Source organism: Hyaena hyaena, unplaced genomic scaffold (genome assembly GCF_003009895.1).
Source record: "Hyaena hyaena isolate Hyena2069 unplaced genomic scaffold, ASM300989v1 scaffold_631, whole genome shotgun sequence".
In the NCBI taxonomy this organism is placed as follows: Eukaryota; Metazoa; Chordata; class Mammalia; order Carnivora; family Hyaenidae; genus Hyaena; species Hyaena hyaena.
The window spans coordinates 1033785-1055390 of record NW_024081264.1 but is presented as its reverse complement, the minus strand read 5'-3'; the positions used below and the strand labels follow the sequence as shown (position 1 = coordinate 1055390).

The following is a 21606-nucleotide window of genomic DNA, read 5'->3' as shown; positions in this document are numbered from 1 at the left end:
GACTAAGCCACCCAGGCGCCCCATATACTATTGTTGATTGGTAATGACTAACATTACTTACATTTTGTAAACTTTGTGAAATTAATTTTTTGTTCTGTTTTGCTTAACAGGTAGGTGGCTTTACCGCAGAGGACAAGACCATAGCAAGAGGAGACCAGTCTCCAAGTAGAAACTAGAGCAGGGAGGCTGAAGAGAGGTACAACGAGCAAGAGACCTCCAGGAAGAAGGAAAGCAAAGGTGATTCCAAGGAAGAAAGAGCCCCAGCAGCCTGAGTCCTCAGAAAGTTGGCCATTCTTCCCTGTCCAAATTCCCTCCTGGGGAGGCCAGGATGCTGTAAAAGTGCATTTGAAGGAGGCTTAGGGCATTTTTAGAAATCCTTTATCTCATAGATGCTCAAAAGCAATCTTGTCCCCTCAAAGTATCACACAACGGGACTAAGGACTTCACTGCCTATGTGTGAGTGGGCTCTTCATAGACGCCCCATTAAAAAAAAAAAAAAAAAAAAAAGCTCTTGCTCCGTGTGCTGATTCTCAGGGCTTACAATTTCTCCATGTTTCAGTCACATCTCCGGTTAAGAAGAAAAATCTCACTGGTTACCCTACAAAATACGGTTTTCTCTCCATAATTCATAGGGTATATGAAGAATAACTTTTTCTGGGTTCACTCACATACCTGTCTTTGCTCTTATGGAACAGAATGGGGGTCGCCTGGCCTGGACCCTGGCTCTCCCAAGAAACCCTCCTGGCACCTATCCGGCCACCTAACCATACCCCCGGGCTCCCCACCAGATTAGGAAGCCTATCCAGAGTCCTGTAGCTAATCAGTGGTGGAGCTGATAAAGCAAACTCAAGACAAGTATTTTACTAAAGGGATTTGAAGGGAATAGCTCTACACCAGACAGAAGTATCGACCTTCCGGCCCCTCTAAATTCTTCGGTTGTATCAAATTCTTCCCCCATAGTCTCTGCTTGAAAGAGCTGCTCCTAGCTTCAGAGCTGTAACTACAGAACACTTAAGTCTTTGCTCATGCAGAGGCTCAACACATAACGCCTAAGCACCCAAGCTCTTCTCCCCCCAAGACTGTTTCCTTCCACGAATCCCTGCAAGAACCCCAGATTCCCGATTTCCTGGCCCAGCAGACGGCTTCCCAAGGCTGCTATTCCACGCCTAACTAATTTGAGCGGCTGCGTCTTGGTCAGTGGACAGGGCGCCTCCGCCTTGAGGCCAAAGGGTATTCGCCTGAGGAATCCGCGCGGGTCGGGACCTTCCGGTGCCCGAGAGGCAGGGCGCGCCGCCGAACTACGTTTCCCACAGTGCTCCGAGAAACCGGGACGACGAAGGCCCGGGACCCGGTGGGCAGGCTCGCGGGGAGCCTCCTGGGAGTTGTAGTTCGGTCGCTCGCGCCGGCGCTGCTGTGGGCTCGGCGCCGGCCTTTGTCTGTCTACGGGCGCGCGCCGCTGCGGTGAGTGAGGCCGCCGGCCGGGTCAGTGAGCCCTGGCAAGGCGGGGCCGCGTGGGCGGGCCGTCGCCCCCAGACCCTCCTCGGTCCCCATGGCCCTGAGCAGGCCTGGCCTGCCTGAGCCCCGAGGGAGGCCACCCGCGAGGGGAGAGGCGTGCGGCCCACAGAGAAGGGTCCAGCTGGATCGGAGAGTGGGGTGCTGAGGTCCAGCACGCCGGGCGGGCCCGGGGGGTAGCTGAGGCGAGAGGGGAGAGGGTGCCCCGGGGAGCCTCTCCGACCGCCGCTCTGCAGGGCAGAGCATGAGTGAAGGCCCCGCACCCTGGAGAGGCGGGAGGGGGAGGCCACAGGCAGGTGTGACCAGGGGCCTGCTGTTAGGGTTTCACAACACGATTGGAGGGGGGTGTCGGGGGACGCAATCTTTAGGGAGGGAGAATGGGAGAGAGATCAGACTTGTCAGGGTGGAGAATGGGAGAAAGGACAAAATGGATTCAGATGTGTGGAGAAAAATAATCACCGTACTCTCATTTTCTAACCCTGAAACTATCACCCAAGAGGTTACCAAGACGGCAAAGTTTACCCCTTCTGTTAGGCCTCTCCTGAGGACTCTCAAACATTAGGCCTTCAGTCTGTAGGTTATAGCAGAGATTGTTCACATTTGGTTCTTTCATTCTCCCAAGAGCTATGATATGACAGTGATATGACACGTGATATGACAGTGTTACTGACTGATTTAGTTTGTGAGAAAATAATCAGGGCTGTTTGGTTACGCCTGCCCAAGGTTGTATGGTGGTAATGGAGAAGCCAAGGCAAGAATCCAAATTTCTCATGGCCTAATTCTGAATTTTTCAAAAGGATAAATTGCCTTTCTGATAGGAAAAGCAATGTTCTATTAATAAAGCTACTTCTTTAAAATCTTCTGGAAATAATTTCCTCAGATTTGTGGCCTCGGGAGAAAAATAAGACAATCTCCCTTTTTTCATCAAGAAGGTTCCTGAGACATAGCTGAGTTGTTAACTTGTTAGAAGATCTCAGCATTTGCAGAGGTAGAGCTATAAATTCTACCCTCTTGTTCTGACCAGACTATTTGCTGGATTCCCCAGGGACAGAGTCCAACCTTAGGTAGCAGTTTTCATGCCTATTCCACTGACTCTTGATGGATGTCCAGTTGCTGAGCAGTACACCTTGAACTAACAAATTAACATCCTGTAGCATCCTGGCCCTCTCAGAGAGGATTCCTTTGTAGCTTCTACTTCAAATTGGAAGTGAGGCCTCCAAATACAAGTTTTAAATGCCTCTCCAGTCAAAATAACATGTAGCAGAATGTACAGTTGTCAAGACCAAGTGCTGAGGTTAACAAAACAAAGCACTGTAGCATCACACTGCTATTTCATTAAATCAGTAGGCCAGCATTTTGATGAGACATATTAGACAGAAGTAAAGATTATACATTGAATCACTGCATAAAGTGTAAGAATTCGGTAATTAGGATACTAAAGTAAGAAGAAAATACTCAAAAAAAGGGGGGGGGGTAGAAAAAGACAATATAGAGCAAGAGGATTCCTAGGATCTTGAAGATGAGTAAAATCTGGTCAAGCGCTGTTACGTTCTGTTCCTTTTTTTTGTTGTTCCATTTTATAAAAAATTCTCACCAGCTCTTTAGTGATTAGAGAATTGTCTAGTGTAAGCATAGACACTGGATCTCAAAAGTCTCTAATTTGATCCTTTGCCCACCCTTGACTCCTTATTGGCTCTGAGAATTTGAGCAGGTTACTTATCCTAGTTGGAGTGCCTTGGCTTGGTTTTGGGAGTCTGAAGTAGACTTATCCAAGAATTGACAAGTATTTGCATGTAGAATTGGTATTCTCATATCTTGAAGAATAGGAGAGGTCAGTCTGGATCTGGAACCTCTAAATATTGCTAAAGGGTAAATATGAGATCCTTTGTTCTGTCCTTATAACCTAGGGGGAACAGGAGGGGAGAGCTAGAGCCATTTGCATCCTAGAACCAATCATGAAGGCTGAAATGTTGGGTTTTTTTAGATTCTGAATTCCTTTGGAGGCTTGAAGGGTAAAAGAGCAGGTGGTTAGGTGGGGGAAGGAAGTGGAAGATCCCAATTACATGCCAAGGCTAAAGTCCAAATAGGAGTGACCATTATCTTGGGATTGGCAGATGACTGAGGTATGGGTTTACTTTATGTATTCTCTGCTTTCCCACCTCGTGTTTCCAGTTTGACTCATTTATGTGTAATCATGGTACCTTTTGGCCAGTTTTGCAGTTATGTTATAGGTGACTAAGATTATATCAGGCAGTCCAGATTTCCTCCATTTACTCACCCCAAACTGGAGCTCCTGTTGACTTTATCCTTCTCACTTATCAATTCTCCTGCCCTTTCCTGTTTTTTGTTGTTCTGTTTTTTGTTTGTTTGTTTTTTCCTTCTCAGGTGTTCAAGAACAGCCCATGGAAGAATCATATGAAGAGGTGGTGATTAAGGCCATACAGCAGGCGTGGACATGTTTGGATTTCCAACAGCTACCCTGCTGGACTGTCATGGAAGATATGCTCAGAATGTAGCATTTTTCAGTGAGTGAGTCGGTTGATCGCTGAGATGCCCTCAGCTCACAATATTCAGTGTCCCTGTCCTCAGGCACTGGTCAGCAGGTTGAGGAAGCAGAGGAGACATTTCTTTGGAGGAGTTCACTGTTCCTGGGGATTACAGGGAAAGCTTGCAAGCTAGAATTAGAAATAGCAGTAGAAATAGAGCAAGAGAATGGTCTTGACATAGAGGCAGTTTTGAGGTAGTCTCTGAGAAAATGAATGAGCAGCTTTACATCTCAGCACAATCGGTGAATAAGGGTAAGGCAAGATAACAGGGAGAAAATCTTCCTAGGATGACTCCAAGAAAACTGTTAATGGTGATGAATGGACCTATACTTAAAGTTCAGTAGGAGTCTCTCAGAGGCAGGGCAATATGGAAAACACTGTCAGTCGGCATCTTCATAGGAAGTGTTTGAGAATAACTTCCAAACCAAAATTGATCTCAGTTCCACTGCAGCTTAGTAGTCTGAAATAGCATGGATTTTAAAGGGGTAGTGCCTTGGATCAGAATCTATAATTGTCCTAGCTTAAATTATGGTATCAGATAAATTATTTAATTTCCTTAAGCTCCAAGCTCTTCATCTGTCAAATGGGACAATAAACTCTGCCTTGCAGGGTTCCAGGGATTAGAGATAATAGATGTAACATACCAAAGGATATGATGCATATTTTCTGTCCTCATGGAGCTTACTCCACTGTCAAGAAAGCAGATTGGTACAGAGAAGGATTTCTTATTTATTGATCTCTTTAGGGCCCTGTACCTACTTTTCTACTTTTTCTTACTGGAGTGCCTCTGAAATTTTAAAGCTTTAGGCCATACACAACCTGGATCCATACCTTTTTTAGGAGTCAGATAAAACTTGAGTATAGGGCTCTATTTGCTGCTATGTAGTTTTCTTAATTTTTCTGAGCCTAAGGCTACATTAAACTAAATTTAGAGACAATATAATACTATCGAGCATGCCTACATTTGAATCCCGACTTTACACTTAGCTGCAAGATCTTTGACAACCTCCCTATGCTCTCATTTCCTTATCTGTAGCAATCTCATAGGATTGTTTCCAGGATTAAATTATCTATGCAAAGTTCATAGTATAATGGCTGGCACTTAATAAGCACTCAAAGCATTGTTTCTTTTTTCCCTATTCTTCCCACTCAGCATATTGGTGCATCTTACATGACTTCCCTCTCATTTTACCAGATGTGATGACAGAAGCCCACCACAAATATGACCACTCTGAGGCCACAGGATCCTCAAGCTGGGATTTCCAGAATTCTTTCAGAAGGGAGAAGCTGGAACAAAAATCCCCAGATTCTAAGACACTACAGGAAGATTCACCTGGAGTGAGACAGAGGGTCTATGAGTGTCAGGAATGTGGAAAATCCTTCAGGCAAAAAGGTAGTCTAACCTTGCATGAGAGAATCCACACCGGTCAAAAGCCCTTTGAGTGTACCCATTGTGGAAAAAGCTTCAGGGCCAAAGGCAATCTTGTTACACATCAGCGAATACACACAGGAGAGAAGCCCTATCAGTGCAAGGAGTGTGGGAAAAGCTTTAGTCAACGAGGTAGTCTGGCCGTTCATGAAAGACTCCATACTGGACAGAAACCCTATGAGTGTGCTATTTGTCAGAGAAGCTTCAGGAATCAAAGTAACCTTGCTGTTCATAGAAGAGTTCACAGTGGTGAAAAGCCCTACAGATGTGATCAGTGTGGAAAAGCCTTCAGTCAGAAAGGAAGCTTAATTGTTCACATCAGAGTCCACACAGGCCTGAAACCCTATGCCTGCACACAGTGCAGGAAGAGTTTCCACACCAGGGGGAATTGTATCCTGCATGGCAAAATCCACACAGGAGAGACACCCTATCTGTGTGGCCAGTGTGGGAAAAGCTTCACTCAGAGGGGGAGTCTGGCTGTGCACCAGCGAAGCTGCTCACAAAGACTCACCCTTTGACCACTCTCTACAAACCAAGTTCTCTTTATGAATTAAAAGTACAAAATCCTCAGATGAAGCAACCTGTCCAATTCTGTGGAATGAATGGAGATTCTTTCAGAAGGACCATTGTTGGGTAGGGCATACTGACTTTTCTCCCTTCCCCCAAATGAGTATGAAAAATAAATGTCTTGTTTATTATCATTATCACATATGTTTCATAATTTCTGTCAGTTTATTTGGATCTGATTTCCCAAAGTAACTCCATTAATCTCACGCATAACTTGGAGATTGTTCTATGTATAACAGATACAGATTTTAAATTTGTAGTTGACCTCGTTCGTCTTTTTTAAAAAATCAGCCCCTGGGGCACTTGGGTGGTTCAGTCGGTTAAGTGTCCAACTTCGGCTCAGGTCATGATCTCATGGTTCGTGGGTTCAAGCCCCACATTGGGCTCTGTGCTGACAGCTCAGAGCCTGGAGCCTGTTTCACATTCTGTGTCTCCCTCTCTCTACCCCTCCCCCACTCATGCTCTGTCTCTCTGTCTCAGAAATAAACTATAAAAATAAATAAATAAAAATCAGCCCCTTATGAATGCCAAGATCTTTTCTTTACATATTCAAATAAATCTTGTGTTGGATTCAAAACCACTGGGAAGAATTCATCCCAAAAAGCTTGACAGCAAATCTTTATGAACTAAAGAGGTAAATTATATCAAAGGTCTCTGGACACAGAAATGTTTTAGAAATACTTTGGGTTTGAACAGTGATGCAATTTTTTTTAATGTTTATTTATTTTTGAGACAGAGAAAGAGCATGAGCAGGGGAGGGACAGAGAGAGAGACAGAATCTGAAGCAGGCTCCGTGCTCTGAGCTAGTTGTCAGCACAGAGCCCGACGCAGGGCTCGAACCCACAAACCGTGAGATCGTGACCTGAGCCAAAGTCAGGCACTTAACCGACTGAGCTAGACAGGCACCCCAACAGTGATGCAATATTGCTCCCAAAATACCCTGATACTATTTGAAAAAGTATAGAAGAATGTTCATATATCCCAATTCATAATCGTAATAAACTGGATAAAACCCAACAATAAGTAAAGGTATAACATATTGGGGTATGTTCATATAACAAAATATGATTCAGCAATAAAAAATAACACAGCTGATACACAGCTGATATAGAAGAATAACACAGCTGATATAGAAGAATCTCAAAGCTTTATATTGAGTGAAAGAACCCAAATACACACACCAGGAAAAACTACTCTATGGTAATAGAAGTAAGATTGTGGCTAACTATAGTAGGAGGGGACTGGGTAAGGACTGACTTGCACGAGGCAACCTTATAGAATGAAAACATGCTCTTATTTCAGGTTTCAGGTGGTGGATGCCTGGGTCTATACAATTGTCAAAGTGCACTGAACTCAATACTTAGAATCTATGCATTTTCTTACATGTAAAGTATACTTCAGTAACAATGAGATATTTTAAAAACACTGCACACAAGTCCTTTAACACTAATCTCATGAAGAGATGAGGGTCTGTCCCCTCCACTTGAGTCTGGGTAAGCTTGTGACTGCTTCAAACAAAAAACAACTGATGCTACATGATTTCCAAGAATAGGTTTGAAGAGGTTTTAAAGGTGTGAAAAGTTTCTGTGTGATTCTCTTGAGACGCTTACCCTGGAGAAAACCAGCTGCCACGTGAAAAGTCTGTCTTGAGACCACTATGATGGACGGAGTGGCATATAAGTGCTCCAGTTGACAGCTTCAGCTGAGGTCCCAGCAGATAGCCAGCATCAACTACCAGCCATGTGAGTGAGTTACTATAGATGTCCAGCCAAGTGTAACCTGCAGATGACTGGAGCCCCAAGTGACATCTGACCAAAACTGTATCAGAGACCCCAGTAACAACACCCTTCCCAAATTCCTAACACAAAACCATGAGAGAAATCAAAAGTGATGGTATAACCACTAAATACTTAGATTATTTATTATACAGCAATAATAGAATGTAACGTATTTTTTAAAAGGATAAGATACTATGAAAAGAAAAGGAAAAATCTAGAAGAGCAACTTGATTCTTACTGATTGAACTGAAACAGGAAATCAAGATTTAAGAGTCACCGGAAGGCTTAAGATTTAAAAGAAAACATTTATTGTGACAAAATAGAAGGCAAGATATAGATTAGTTAACCCAGATACAAGTTAATATGAAGAAGTAAATGCTAGTCTCCAAGAGTCCTGCACTGTAAGAAATTTATTAGATAGATACTTCAGTAATGAGGCAGTTTAAAAACACTGCCCAGAAATTCTTTCATCTCACAAAGAGATGGAGGTCTATTCCACCCCCACTTGAATCTGGATTGGCTTGTGACTGCTTCAAACACAAAAAATAGCAGAAGTGATGCTACGCCACTTCGAAGAATAAGTCTGAAGAGCTCTTTAAAGGTGTGGAAAGTTTCTGCATGATAGATAGAAATACACACAGACACAGCTATATACAGATATCTTAGAATCCAAGTTCTGCAGAAAATAAGTAAATAAAGAATAAATAGGTCAGAAAATATAAAGGGCCTTTAAAAATATTCTTTCTATTTTTTGTACTGTGTTATTAAATTTCTTCAAAGATTGCTGGTGGCTTATATTATAGTAATAACAAAAGAGAGTTCCAGTTTAAGAGGACAGTGTAAGAAGATCCTGGACTCCCCTCTTCCCACAGATACACTTAATCTACAGCCACATATGGAACCATTTCCTCTGAATAAAAACTAGCTGAGTGACTCCTACATAAAACACAAATTTTAAAAACTCATATTTGAAGCAGATAGGAGAGGCTGAGACAATTTTGCCATAAATCCTACCCCTAGTACAGCAAACCACCATCGGGAGGGAATACACAACCTGAGGAGCAAAGAGTTTAGCCCCACATTGGATACTCCGACTTTTAAGACTTGAGATAGGAATCCCCAAAATATGTAGTTTTAAAAATCAACAGGACTCACATTCATGAGACCCACAGGACTAGAGTGAACTGAAAAACAGCTCTTAAAAGGCTCTCACACTTGGGGCTCCTGGGTGGCTCAGTCAGTTAAGATCTCAGCTGGCATTATGATCTCATGGTTCCTGAAACTGAGCCCAGTGTCAGGCTCCACACTGACAATGCAGAACCTGCTTGGGATTCTCTCCCTCTCCTCTGTCTCTCTGCCCTCCCCATTGTGCACTCTCTTTCTCTCTCTCTCAAAATAAATTAACTTTAAAAAGGGGGTGGGGGGCCTCTCACACTTGGACTCACCCCAGGGAAAAGCACAAGAGGCAGCCAATTGAGAGGTGCACAGACTTCAGGTGAAAGAAGCATATTTTCGGGGCATCTGGGTGGTTCGGTTCACTGAGTGTCCAACTTTTGATTTTGGCTCAGGTCATGATCCCAACGTTGTGGGATCGAGCCCCACATCAGGCTTGGTGCTGAGCTTGGAACCTGCTTAGGATTCTTTCTTTCCCTCTGCCCCTCTCCCCTGCTCATGCTCACTTGTGCTCTCTCTCCCTCTTCCTCTCTCTCTCTAAACAAATTGAAAACACAATTTTAAAAGAGGCGTATTTTCTTATCTAAAAGTGAGGCCTGAGGCACAAGCCTCTAATTTAACACACACCTAGAGGCCTTGCATCTCCAGAGATGGAAGATGGCTGACACCATCTCTGCACTCTCCCTCTGCCTCACTTCAGCTCACAGGTCATCTCCCAGAAAGGAGCTTATATCCTCCTCTAGCACACCCATTCTTGCAGTTCTGGCCCAGGGGGACAACTCTAGGGGTTTATGCTCATGGGTCCACTGAACTGTAACCAGTGTAGAAATAAGCTCTTTACTGGCTACCATCCTCAGGGCACAACAAGAGACAACAGAACAAGACTCTCAGTCTTTCTATGAAACAAGCCTATTAGCTTATTTTCATAGCTGTGGACTGAAGGGCAGGATTCTAATACAGGTAAGGGCACACTAAATCTCTCCAGAGACCTCAGAGAGGGGACGTTTACTTCATATTCTCCTTCTGCCGTGCTCCACAGCACCAGTATTACCCAGAAAGGTGCTCGTGCGTGTGTCTGGTGCACTGATTTTTATGGTTCAACATCCACAAATCAACGTGACACACCACATAACCAAATGAAGGGTAAAAATCCTATGATCATCTCAGTACAGAAAAAGCATATGACAAAATTCAACGTCTAAATCTGATAAGAAAAACTTTCAGGGTGAGCCTGGGTGGCTCAGTCATCTGGGCATCCAACTTCGGCTCAGGTCATGATCTCACTGTCCGTGGGTTTGAACCCTGTGTCCAGCCCCGTGTCAGGCTCTTTGCTGACAGCTCGGAGCCTAGAGCCTGCTTTTGATTCTGTCTCTCTCTCTCCCTCTCTGCCTCTTCCCAGCTTCCACTCTGTCTCTCTCTGTCTCTCAAAAATAAATAAATGTAAAAAATTAAAAAAAAAACTCTCAATAAATTTGGTAAAAGGAAACATGCCTCAGTAAAATAAAGACCATATATGACAGCTAACATTATATTCAGAGTAAAAAGCAAAAAGCTTTTCCTCTAAGATCAAAAACAAGACAAGGATACCCATTATCCTCACTTTTATTCGATGTAGTAATGAAAACCCTAGCCAGAACAATTGGGCAAGACAAAGAAGTAAATGGCATTTTATTTCAAATTAGAAAAGAAGCAAAACTGTCACTATTTGCAGACGATATGATCTTATATATAAAAAACCCTGAAGACATCACCAAAAAACTATTAAAACTAATAAATGAATTCAGTAAAGTTGAGGATGTAAAATAAATATACAGGGGGTGACTGGGTGGCCCAGCTGGTTAAGCATCTGACTCTTGATTTCAGCTCAGATCATGATCTCATGGTTTGTGGGTTCGAGCTCCACATCGGGCTTTGTGCTGACAGTGTGGAGCCTGCTTGGAATTCTCCCTCTGCCCCTCCCCCACCTTCCTCTCTATTTCTCTCAAAATAAACTTTAAAAAAAAAAGGAAAAGAAATATACAAAATCTGTTGCCTTTCTGTACACTAAAAACAAACTGTCAGAAAGAGAAATTAAGAAAACAATCCCATTTACAATAGCATCAAAAAGAATTAAGTATCTAAAAATAAATTTAAAAAAGGATGTGGAAGACCTATACGCTGAAAATTCTAAGACATTGATGAAAGAAATCAAACAAGACAAATAAATGGGAAGATATTCCATGCTCATGGATGGAAGAATTAATCTTGTTAAAATGTCCACACTACTGTAACCAATCTACAGATTCATGATATCCCTGTCAAAATTCCAATGGCATCTTTCATAGAAACAGAACAGTCCTAAAATCTGTATAGAACCAGAAAAGACCTGGAACAGCCAAGGCAATCTTGATAAGAACCAAGCTGGAAGCAACATGCTCCCTGATTTTAAACCATTATTATAAAGCTATAGCAATCAAAACAGTATAGTATTGGCATAAAAGACACACAGATCAATGGAACGGAGAAGAGAGCCCAGAAATAAATAAATGCACGGCGAATTAATCTATGATGATGAGGGGGATTAGATGGGTGAAGGGAGTCAAAAGATACAAATTTCCACTTACAAATAACTCACCCTGCCAAGGCACTCCCTTCATGGAGCACCCTGGGAACCCACCTCAGCTCCAGCCACCCTGCCAGGTCACCCCCCACAAGTAGCACCCCAGGAACCCTAGGCCCACGCCCTGCCTCTGCTCCAGGCAGCAACCCCTCCGCCATGGTAGTCCCCTGTGCTGAGCACCTCAGGACACCTGGCTTATACTCACTTTAGCTTCAGCTGTCCTGCCAGGGCACCTTCTGCACGGAGAGCCCCAGGACCGCCCCAGGCTGCACCTGCTTCAGCTTCAGCTGTCCTGCCAGGGTGCCCTCTGTACAGAAAGCTTTACCCGAGGTCCTAGCCAGTATTGTCAACCCCCAAATTTGTGAGAAGGCTTTCAGATCAGTATTGACCAACAGAAATACAATGCAAACCCCAAATATATATATATATATAACTAAATTTTCTAGCAGACACATTAAAATCATTTTAAATAAATTTAATATTTAATTTAACCTATATATCCAAAATATCATTTTGATACATAACATAAAAATGATTGAGATACTTTAATTTGTCATGTTATGTCTTCAAAATCTAACATATGTTTTACACTTATAACACATCTCAACTCAGACTAGCCTCTTTTTAACTGCTCAATAGCCACTGATGGCTACTGTACTGTGACACCCTTAAATGATTCAAGCATGCAACTGTTAAGTCAATGCCAGCCTTGAGTCTTCCAAGCTGAGACCCAGACTTCATACAGTTAGAAAGTTGTTCCTGGTAGGCTCTTTCTGAGTTCCTGATACTCACAAAGTCTGTGAGCATTACAAAATAGTAACAAAGTTTGGGTGGTTTGTTATTACCAATAGTAACCGGGATACCAGTCTGAAAGTTCTATAATTTATTTAAACATTTTCCTAATTTAGGTGTTTTTCCCACCTCTTTCTAGGATTTTATTATAAACAATGCTATGATGAGAAATATAATCTTTGTAAGCTAGCCTAATTATTTCCTTGAGAGTGGCTTTTCTGGGTCAATGGGAGCATACATTTAGATTTACATTCATGTTGTCAAACTGCTATCCAAAGCTTAACCAGTTTTCACTAATAACACACATACGCTCAACTGTGCTTCTAATTAATACTAACCTTCTTTAGTTTCTTGAGTTGAATGTTTAGTTCCTTTCCCTTCTAGTCTATAAAACTCATCAATAATCTTGCTTTAGTTTATATTTTAAACTACCACTGGTATATTTGTATTATAAAAGATTGAAGTAATGCACAAACTATATTAAAGGGGCCCTACACCATTATTTAATTTGGCTTTTTTCCCACTTCATGTCTTGGATATCTTTCCATGTCAGTTAAAAAATTGACCCATTAAATGTTTATTGATTGAATGATTGCCTTATAATTGTTATATATTAAATTACTGCACATGGAAGTCCAAAGAATGCACATATCTTCATTTAACCATTGCCCTGGTGATAGATATTATGGTGACTCCAACTTTTCATTACTATACTGCTGTAAAGACCCCCTTAACTCTTTATGGGTTTAAGGCGTAGAAATGTTAAGTCAAAGAGCAGGAGCTTTCTAAAAGTTGGTAGATACAATCAAATTATGCTTCTCATCACCAAACACTTCATTAATTCACAATTCTTTCAACAATATGTAAGTGTGCCTATTTTCTTGCACTCTCAAAAGACAAAATATTTTCTTTTTTTTTTTTTATTTATTTCTAGGAGAGAGAGAGACAGCGTGAGCAGGGGAGGGTCAGAGAGAGAGGGAGTCACAGACTGAAACAGGCTTCAGGCTCTGGGCTGGCAGTCGGCACAGAGCCCGACGCAGGGCTCGAACCCACAAACCGCGAGATCATGACCTAAGCAAAGTCGGACACTTAACCGACTAAGCTACCCAGGCGCCCCAAGACAAAATATTTTCTATCTTATTAATTTTTGCCAAGAATGACAAAAAAATCTGCTCATTTTAAGTTACATTTCTCTAAAGCTGGTTATTTCTTTTTGACTATTTGTATTTCTTTTTTCCGAAAACTGTACATTCATATTCCAAGCCATTTCTCCACTGGGATTTTTATATTATTCTTATGTATTTTTATGAGCTCTCTAGATATTCTAAGTATTATTTGTTATATATGATGGTGATAATATTCTCTCCAAGTCTGATTGTTTTAACACTGTGAAGCTTATGGTCATACAAAAGCTTTTAGTTTTTATGTGGTTATTTATTTTATTTTTATGGTTTCTGAATGTTCTTATTTAGAAAGACAACTATGTTAAATTATAGAAGATACATTAATGTATGTGATTAAATATTTCAAAAACAAAGCCAAAATCAAAAGTTCACTTCATTGTACCAATAAAAGCATTCTTCTCAAAGATAAAAACTTTTGGACTTTATTTTACTAGATAGATCTTTTTGAATACATAGAATATATACATATAAATAAAAATAGCTTGGTTTTTCAAAATGTAAATTAGACCACAATATGTAGATTTTCTGCAACTTGCTTTTTTTGAACTTGAACAAGGAATCATGGGGACATTTCTATGGCTCTATATAGAGCTCTACTTCATTCTTTTTACTTGCTACCTAGTGTTCTATAGTAACTATTTCCATATTGATAAACTTTTAGTTTCTTCAAATATTTCACTAATACAATCCATACTACAGTGAACATCCTTCACAAGTGAGAAGTTCTCCAGGACAAAGGTACAAAGACTATTTTTGTTAAATGTGTGATTTGTTGAATGTCTCCTCTTTGACGGTCAAAAGGAATAATTACTTTTGCATGATTTACCACACTAATTACATTTGATGGCTCTTTCTCTGTTATGCATTTTCTTATGTTGTTTAAGGGCTGAACTCTGAGGAAAAGCCTTCCCACATACATTACATTCATAAGGTTTTTCTCCAGTATGGATTCTCTGATGTTCAGCAAGGCCAGAGCTATGTCTGAAGGATTTCCCACATTTCTTACAGTGATAGGGCTTTTCTCCAGTATGAATTCTCTGATGTCCAATAAGGGTTGAGCTCTTTGTAAAGACTTTCCCACAGTCATTACATTTATAGGGTTTATTTCCACTATGAGTTTTCTGATGTCCAGCAAATGATGAGCTATACCTGAAAGATTTTCCACACTTACTACAGTGATAGGGTTTCTCACCGGTATGCATTCTTTGATGGCTAACAAGAGTTGAGCTCTTCCTAAAGGTTTTTCCACATTCATTACACTGATATGGTTTCTCACCAGTATGGATTTTCAGGTGTTCCAACACAGTTGAGTTATCCCTAAAAGCTTTGCCACATTCCCTACATTTAAAAGGCTTCTCTCCGCTATGTATTCTCTCATGACGAGTAAGGGCTACATTCTGAGCAAAGGCTTTCCCACAGTCATTACATTTGTAGGGTTTCTGACCTGTATGAATTCTCTGATGACGTAAAAGGATAGAGTTCTTTCCAAAAGCTTTTCCACATTCATTACATTTATGAGGTTTCTCTCTAGAATGAATATTCTGATGATTAACAAATGTTGAGTGCTTCTTAAGGAATTTCCCACACTCAATACATCTATAAGGTTGCTTGCCTGTGTGGATTTTATGATGATTTAAAAGGGATGAGCTGCTCATAAAGGCTATCCCACATTCACGACATTTATGGGGTTTCTCACCAGTATGATTTCTCTGGTGGCTAATAAAGGAGGAATTATATTTGAATACTTTCCCACATTCTTCACATTTATAATGTGTCTTCTCTGGGGAACTTCTGCCCTCCCAGTCCAGGCCTCTCTCCATCATGTCACTTTTTGTTTGCTCTCCCAGATCAGATCCTTCAGAAGTATTTTGCTTTAGGGTGGACATCTTTGTTTCAAACCAGTACTCCTGGACTGAAAAAAAATTTTTTTTTAATTCAAACACTCTCTATGTTGAAATACTGAAAATGAGAGCTGCACAGGATAAGAATAATGTTCTATTCCACACAAGTAAGGGTTATGTAAAATTAATTCATCCCACTTGTGATTCTTGCTAAGAAAAGATGGCAAAACTAAAGATAAAAGTTATGTAGGTGTCTAAAGAAATGGCAGGAAGTTATAAACTTTGTATTTAAAGAATTCAAGGAGCATCTAGGAAGTTGGCAAGTTAGGAAGGTAACACAGAACCCCCCTCCCAAAAATATAGATGAGAACATGAGAATAAACACAAATTTGGAGAGAAAACCAAGTATCACAAAACAAATCACAATTGCTAGCGCAATTCCTGTAGGGTAGTACATCTGAGAAGATTTTAATGTCTCCAAGAACTTAAGGATAACATTTCATTATGAGAATTTAACAGAGAACCAATATTTACTGTCTCAGAGAAAAAATATACAAAATATTTAAAGAACAAAAAAAGTTCTCAGGCCAAAAGATTTTAGGCTTTAAGTTTTTAACATACCTAAAAAAGAACATACCAATAAAACTGTGATTTTTTTTTTTACAAAGTACATGTGCAAGACCCAAGAGAAAATATGCAAGATGATTCTGACAAGTAGATTCCAAAAAACTAATGGAGCCAAATTTGTGATAAATCAACAATCAGTGATCAATTATTTTACTAAATGAATTTTTCTTACACATGGATACACACACACACACACACATATTTATATTTTTATTATTTATATTTATCCTGGAGAGAGATTCATCAGATTGGATACATCAGATACTGGAGCTAAGACCTATTTTTTTAAGGAAAATGCAAGAAATGAAGCCTGCTGAGTAACAGCCCAGATCCTTCAAATGGCCTTTGATGGGATATTCATTTAATGTGTAATGGTTAAACTAGAGAAAATTTCAAGATACTGATTGTAAAGGTAGGTAGAGATAAATCAGTCATATGAAGAGAAATTCAAGTATATGGACATTTGTTCTATGACAAAGGTAGCTTGCAGAGTAGTGAGGAATATTGGTACTTTTTTGGGAGAGAGTTAAACATGAACCCTACATCTTACCATGCACAAAAATCAATTTTAAGAGTATGAGAAATCTAAAAGACAAACAATAAAGCTTCTATAAGTTAACACAGCATAATGTTTTCATGAACTTGAGGAAAGGAAAGATTTGTTTAAAAGGACACAAAGAGCACTGACAAGAAAGGGAAAGATTGATAAACTAGAGATAATTAAAATTAAGAACTTCTGTTCATCAAAAGACCATTAATAGTGAAAAGCAAACCACAGAGAGAAGGGTGATACTGCATATGTAGTCAACAAAGAGCTCTCTGAATAGATACTTCATGAAAGATGATATATAATGGCCAATAAACATTTGCAAATGTCTTCAACCTCATTAGATATCAGGGATAAGGATATTAAAACCATGTGAGATACACAACACACCCAAAGAATGCCTAAGTTCTAAAGACCGACATTATCAAGTAAAGGCACAAACCTTTAAAAAACTATTTGGCATTATGTACTGAAGTTGAATATATGCATATCCTATAAAGTAGAAATTCCACTCCTAAGTATATGCCCAAAAGAAATGTATCACAAATGAACCAAAAGATAACCTATAAAATTGTTCATAGCATCTCTAACAGTCAAAAGCTGGAAATACCCCAAATATCCATCCAAATATATGCAATAAGCTATGGTATAGCCATACAATGAATGAAATACTCCATAGCAGTGGTTCTCAAAGCATGGTCGCCAGCCCAGTAGCATTAGCATCAGCATCACTTGGGAACTTGGTAGAAATTTTCAGTTCACTCTAAACCAACTGAATAAATAGCTCCAAGGCCTGGGCCTAGTAATTGTACTTAAGCATGCATTCTGATGTATGCTAAAGTTTTATGAATCCTTGCTCTATACCAAAGACAATGAATAAAAGTGGCCAAATAAATTTTAGTGTTAGTCTGGGTGGGGAGAGGAACATGGCTAATGATTGGGAGGAATCAACATATGATTTAGTAGTATTGCCAGCATGCTTTTCCTTGACCTGAGTACTGATTACATAGTATTCAACTTAAAAATACTGTATTAATTTAGGGGTGCTTGGGTGGCTTAGTCAGTAGGGCATTCAACTCTTGATCTCAGCTCAAGTTATGATCTCATGGTCACGAGATCAAGCCCTGCATCATAACCAAGAGGCATTTGATAAAATTCAACATCCATGCTTATTTTTAAATAAATAATTTCTTAATGAAAGAGGTGAATTAAATTTTTTTAATGTTTATTTTTTGAGAGACAGAGACAGAGCACGAGTGGGGGAGGGGCAGAGAGAGAGGGAGTTACAGAATCTGAAGTAGGATCCAGGTTCCGAGCTGTCAGCATAGAGCCAGAAGTGGCGCTTAAATTCATGAACTATGACATCATGACCTGAGCCAAAGTCAGATGCTTAACTGACTGAGCCACCCAGGCGCACCTCCCTCAAAGAGGTGAATTAAATACTTACTTTACATAACATTTAGGTATTCCAACCCAATAACCAGCTAAATGGGAGAATCCTAGACACAAACCTATTAAAGACACAAAAAGACTACCATATCCATCATTACCATTATTGTTGACAATACAAAAACAAGTCAATATAAAACAAACTTTAAAAAAACACATGCTCAACTACACACCTGATAAGAGAAATGCAAATTAAAATTATAATAAAATTAAAGATTTTAACTATCAGTTTGGCAATGATCAAAAAGTATAAGGCACTGTTGACAAGGTATGATCAGATTGGCACTCATATATTGTCATTAGAGGTATAAATGTATATAATTTCTATGGATACTGGTAATATCCACTGAATTTACAAATATACTTAACCTTTCACCTACAAATTCTTCTTCTATAATTTATCCAATAGATTTACTTGTACATGAGAAAATTGATGTGTACAAAGATAATCACTGCATCATTCATAGCTATTATGTCCATCAACAGAGAACTGATAACATAAGTTACAGTATATCCATAAAATGGAACACTGTACAGCCATTAAGAATAAAACAGCACTCTAAATGATGTAGGTATGTGAAATGATTTCCAAAATAATACAAAAGCAAAAGATAGAATACTATACTACCATGTGCTTTAAAAAAAGGGAATACATGTATATTCTTGCAAAGCACACATTATATCTGGAAATTTCCACAAGAAATGTATACAAGAATGCCTCCAGGGAGAGAAACTAGATGGTTAAGAAAGGTACATGAAGGGGGTGCCTGGGTGGCTCAGTTGGTTAAGCGTCCGACTCTTGATTTCAGCTCAGGTCATAATCCCAGGGTAATGGGATCGAGCCTCATGTTGGGCTCTGTGCTGAGAGTGTGGAGCCTGCTTGGGATTCTCAATCTCTCTCTCTCTCAAAAATAAATAAACTTTAAAAAATAAGGCGGTATTGAAGAAGCCTGCATACCACTGAACCATCTAAATTTTGTACCATACGCATTTCTAAAAACTAATAGAGTGGAATATGCAAAAAAGGAGGGGAAATGTGAAACATGCAATGGTTGTAAAATCTTTGTCTAAAGATTTATTAGTCTTCTAAATGGATGGAAGAAATGTCAAAGGAAACATTGCTAGTTTTTACTACATCTAAATTCTAAACATCTTATTTTTTAAAATACCAAAATTAAAACAGACAACAGAGAATAAGGAAGACTGAATTACTACTATTACTGTATAAGAAATCTACACAAAAATTTAGAGGGAAAAGGGGCACCTGGGTGGCTCAGTCAGTTAAGGATCTGACTTCAGCTCAGGTCATGATATCCCAGTTCATGAGTTTAAGCCCCACCCACATCAGGCTCTGCGATAATGGTGTGGAGCCTGTTTGGGATTCTCTCTCTCTCTCTCTCTCTCTCCCTCTCTCTCTGCCTCTCCTCGACTTGTGCTTTCTCTTTCTCTCTCAAAATAAATAAATAAATAAATAAATTTTAGGAGAGAAAAATTAAACATAGTAAGAACAAAATTACTGAATTAAAAAACAAAACAAAACAGGGGCACCTGGGTGGCTCAGTCAGTTAAGCGCCCAACTCTTGATTTCAGCTCAGGTCATAATTTCACAGTTCATGAGATCAAACCCCAAGTTGGGCTCTATTCTGGCAGCACAGAGCCTACTTGGAGTTCTCTATCTCCTCTCTCTATCCTTCTCCTGCTCACACATGCATGCTCCCTATTTCTCTCTCTCTCAAAATAAATAAATAAGCATTTTATATATCACTGGTATTTTCCATGAAATATAATTATAAAAGTTTCTCTGAAGATGATATAGGCAAAATGACAATTAGAGTTTTTAAAAAAGGAATACTGTCAAGATAAATGTTTTAGGTGAAAGAAACATCCATGTTTAAAGACTTTGAAACAAATTATGACACAAAGAAACTGACTCACAGAAATTTATGCAAAGTATACATAGAAAAAAAATGAGAGTCAAGAGCAAAGGATAACAGAAAAAATTTCAAAGGGAAGAAAATACTTCCCCATCAATGTGTTTGCTAAAAATAGTAATTATCTGACAGTTAGAAAACTATGCTTACACTTGGAATCTGTCACCGCCACTATATGAGATAATGGATATTAAAACCAGAAAAGGATACATAGTCATTTATTAAGCTAACCATGAGAGAAGTTGAAAGGAATTGAGAATGGACAGAAGATAGAAACAAAGTACAGCCTGACAAGTGCCTGAAACAGGAAGGGGAAAAAAACATAAAAAGAGGCTGAGGATTTTAGGTGAGAAGTCATGGTCCTGAGGCCCTTGAGAAGGGACCAGCTCTCCACAGGCATCGACAGAATGAGGAGAAAAATGGCAAGTCATTTGACGCGACGATGACATTAAGAAGAGGAAAGCAGCGTCAAGTTCCCCAGGGCTGCTGCACAGACACCAGCCCTCTAAGGTGAGCCTTCTGACCAACAACCCCTCCTCACCTGTCTGTGCGCTGAGCTGCTGCTTGAAAAGGTCCCCACCTCACTCACCTGAACAAGTACCTGATGGAACTTGTACTTCCACCCATGGCTCAGACCCTTGCTCCAACTGGGTGATTAGTTTGGGTTTGGAAGAGAGAAGCCCTGTTCATAGAAAAAATGAAAGGAATGTGACTATGGTTATGAGCACAAGCAGTTATCCCAGATTTCAATCTCGGGAAGGCCTCAATGTCAAAGAGGCCTAGAGGGTAGTAAAAGGATGTACAAATCATGTCCAAATCATGCTAGTTATAGAAATGTAGGAGGGAAGGTAAGTTAGTAAACCAGGCCTCCTTGAGGATGAGAACTCCTATTATTGGTGACATCCCTGAGACAAACCCTGAGATGGAAAATTTAGAGAACTGGGCTAGATGGCACACATAGCTACCCTTAAACTCTGCATGGCTCTTGTTCACTTCGGCACAACATATATTAAACTCTGTATAGCTGTGACTTTCTGAGAGATGGAACGTGCATAAACTCCAGCCTCTAAGCCCATGCTAAAAACAAACAAAACTTCCCATTTAAGATTTAAATACCCCAAACCATTCACCCTGTGAAAACACACTGTTGCCCTAGAAATCAATTTTTAGTTAAAAGGACATCCTTACCCACTGACACCAGATTCCCATAGTTTTCCAGCATCACATCCCTGTACAGGGCCCGCTGAGCAGCATCCAGGTGTTTCCATTCAATCTGGGTAAAGGCCACAGCCACATCCCCAAATGTCAGTGGTCCCTGCAAAATCAAACCCAATTCTTCTCACCAAGGAATGTTTACACCCTGCAGTAGGGAACCAGGAAGTCCTCACTGGAAAAGGAGAGCAACACAGTCAAGGCCAGCTTCTAATACTACAGATTGTTTATGCAGAGGGAAGTGGAACACAGTTAACAAAAGGACCATGGGGGAAAATATATGACAAGCTCAGGAAGCAGACTTGCTACCCAGGAACAAAAAATTAAAAGAACCTGGAAAATCCAACCAGGAATAAGAGGAGGTCATGGCCCCTCATTTCAATCACACTGCCCTCATGTTCTTCCAATACACCTATCAT

The 21606-nt window shown here is 40.1% G+C and overlaps 2 protein-coding genes across 4 annotated transcripts; one reads left to right on the top strand and one right to left on the bottom strand.

Moving 5' to 3' along the window:
- Positions 1 to 1390: 1390 nt before the first annotated feature.
- ZNF32 (zinc finger protein 32) lies at positions 1391 to 6191 on the top strand. 3 transcript variants are annotated; one of them, XM_039257764.1, is made up of 3 exons: positions 1391 to 1461; positions 3898 to 4037; positions 5254 to 6191. In XM_039257764.1, exons 2-3 carry the CDS (start codon positions 3968 to 3970, stop codon positions 6003 to 6005), a joined length of 822 nt encoding a protein of 273 aa, XP_039113695.1. In that variant the 5' UTR covers positions 1391 to 1461; positions 3898 to 3967; the 3' UTR covers positions 6006 to 6191. The 3 variants fall into 3 exon arrangements, with proteins under 3 accessions (XP_039113695.1, XP_039113694.1, XP_039113696.1); XM_039257763.1 differs by having other exon boundaries at positions 5212 to 6191; XM_039257765.1 differs by lacking the exon at positions 1391 to 1461 and having other exon boundaries at positions 3957 to 4041.
- Positions 6192 to 14097: 7906 nt separating this feature from the next.
- On the bottom strand, positions 14098 to 21606 carry ZNF485 (zinc finger protein 485). The gene is made up of 4 exons (XM_039257745.1): positions 21535 to 21606; positions 21164 to 21290; positions 20565 to 20657; positions 14098 to 15492 (listed from the first exon to the last, which is right to left on the bottom strand). Exons 1-4 carry the CDS (start codon positions 21604 to 21606, stop codon positions 14411 to 14413), a joined length of 1374 nt encoding a protein of 457 aa, XP_039113676.1. The 3' UTR covers positions 14098 to 14410.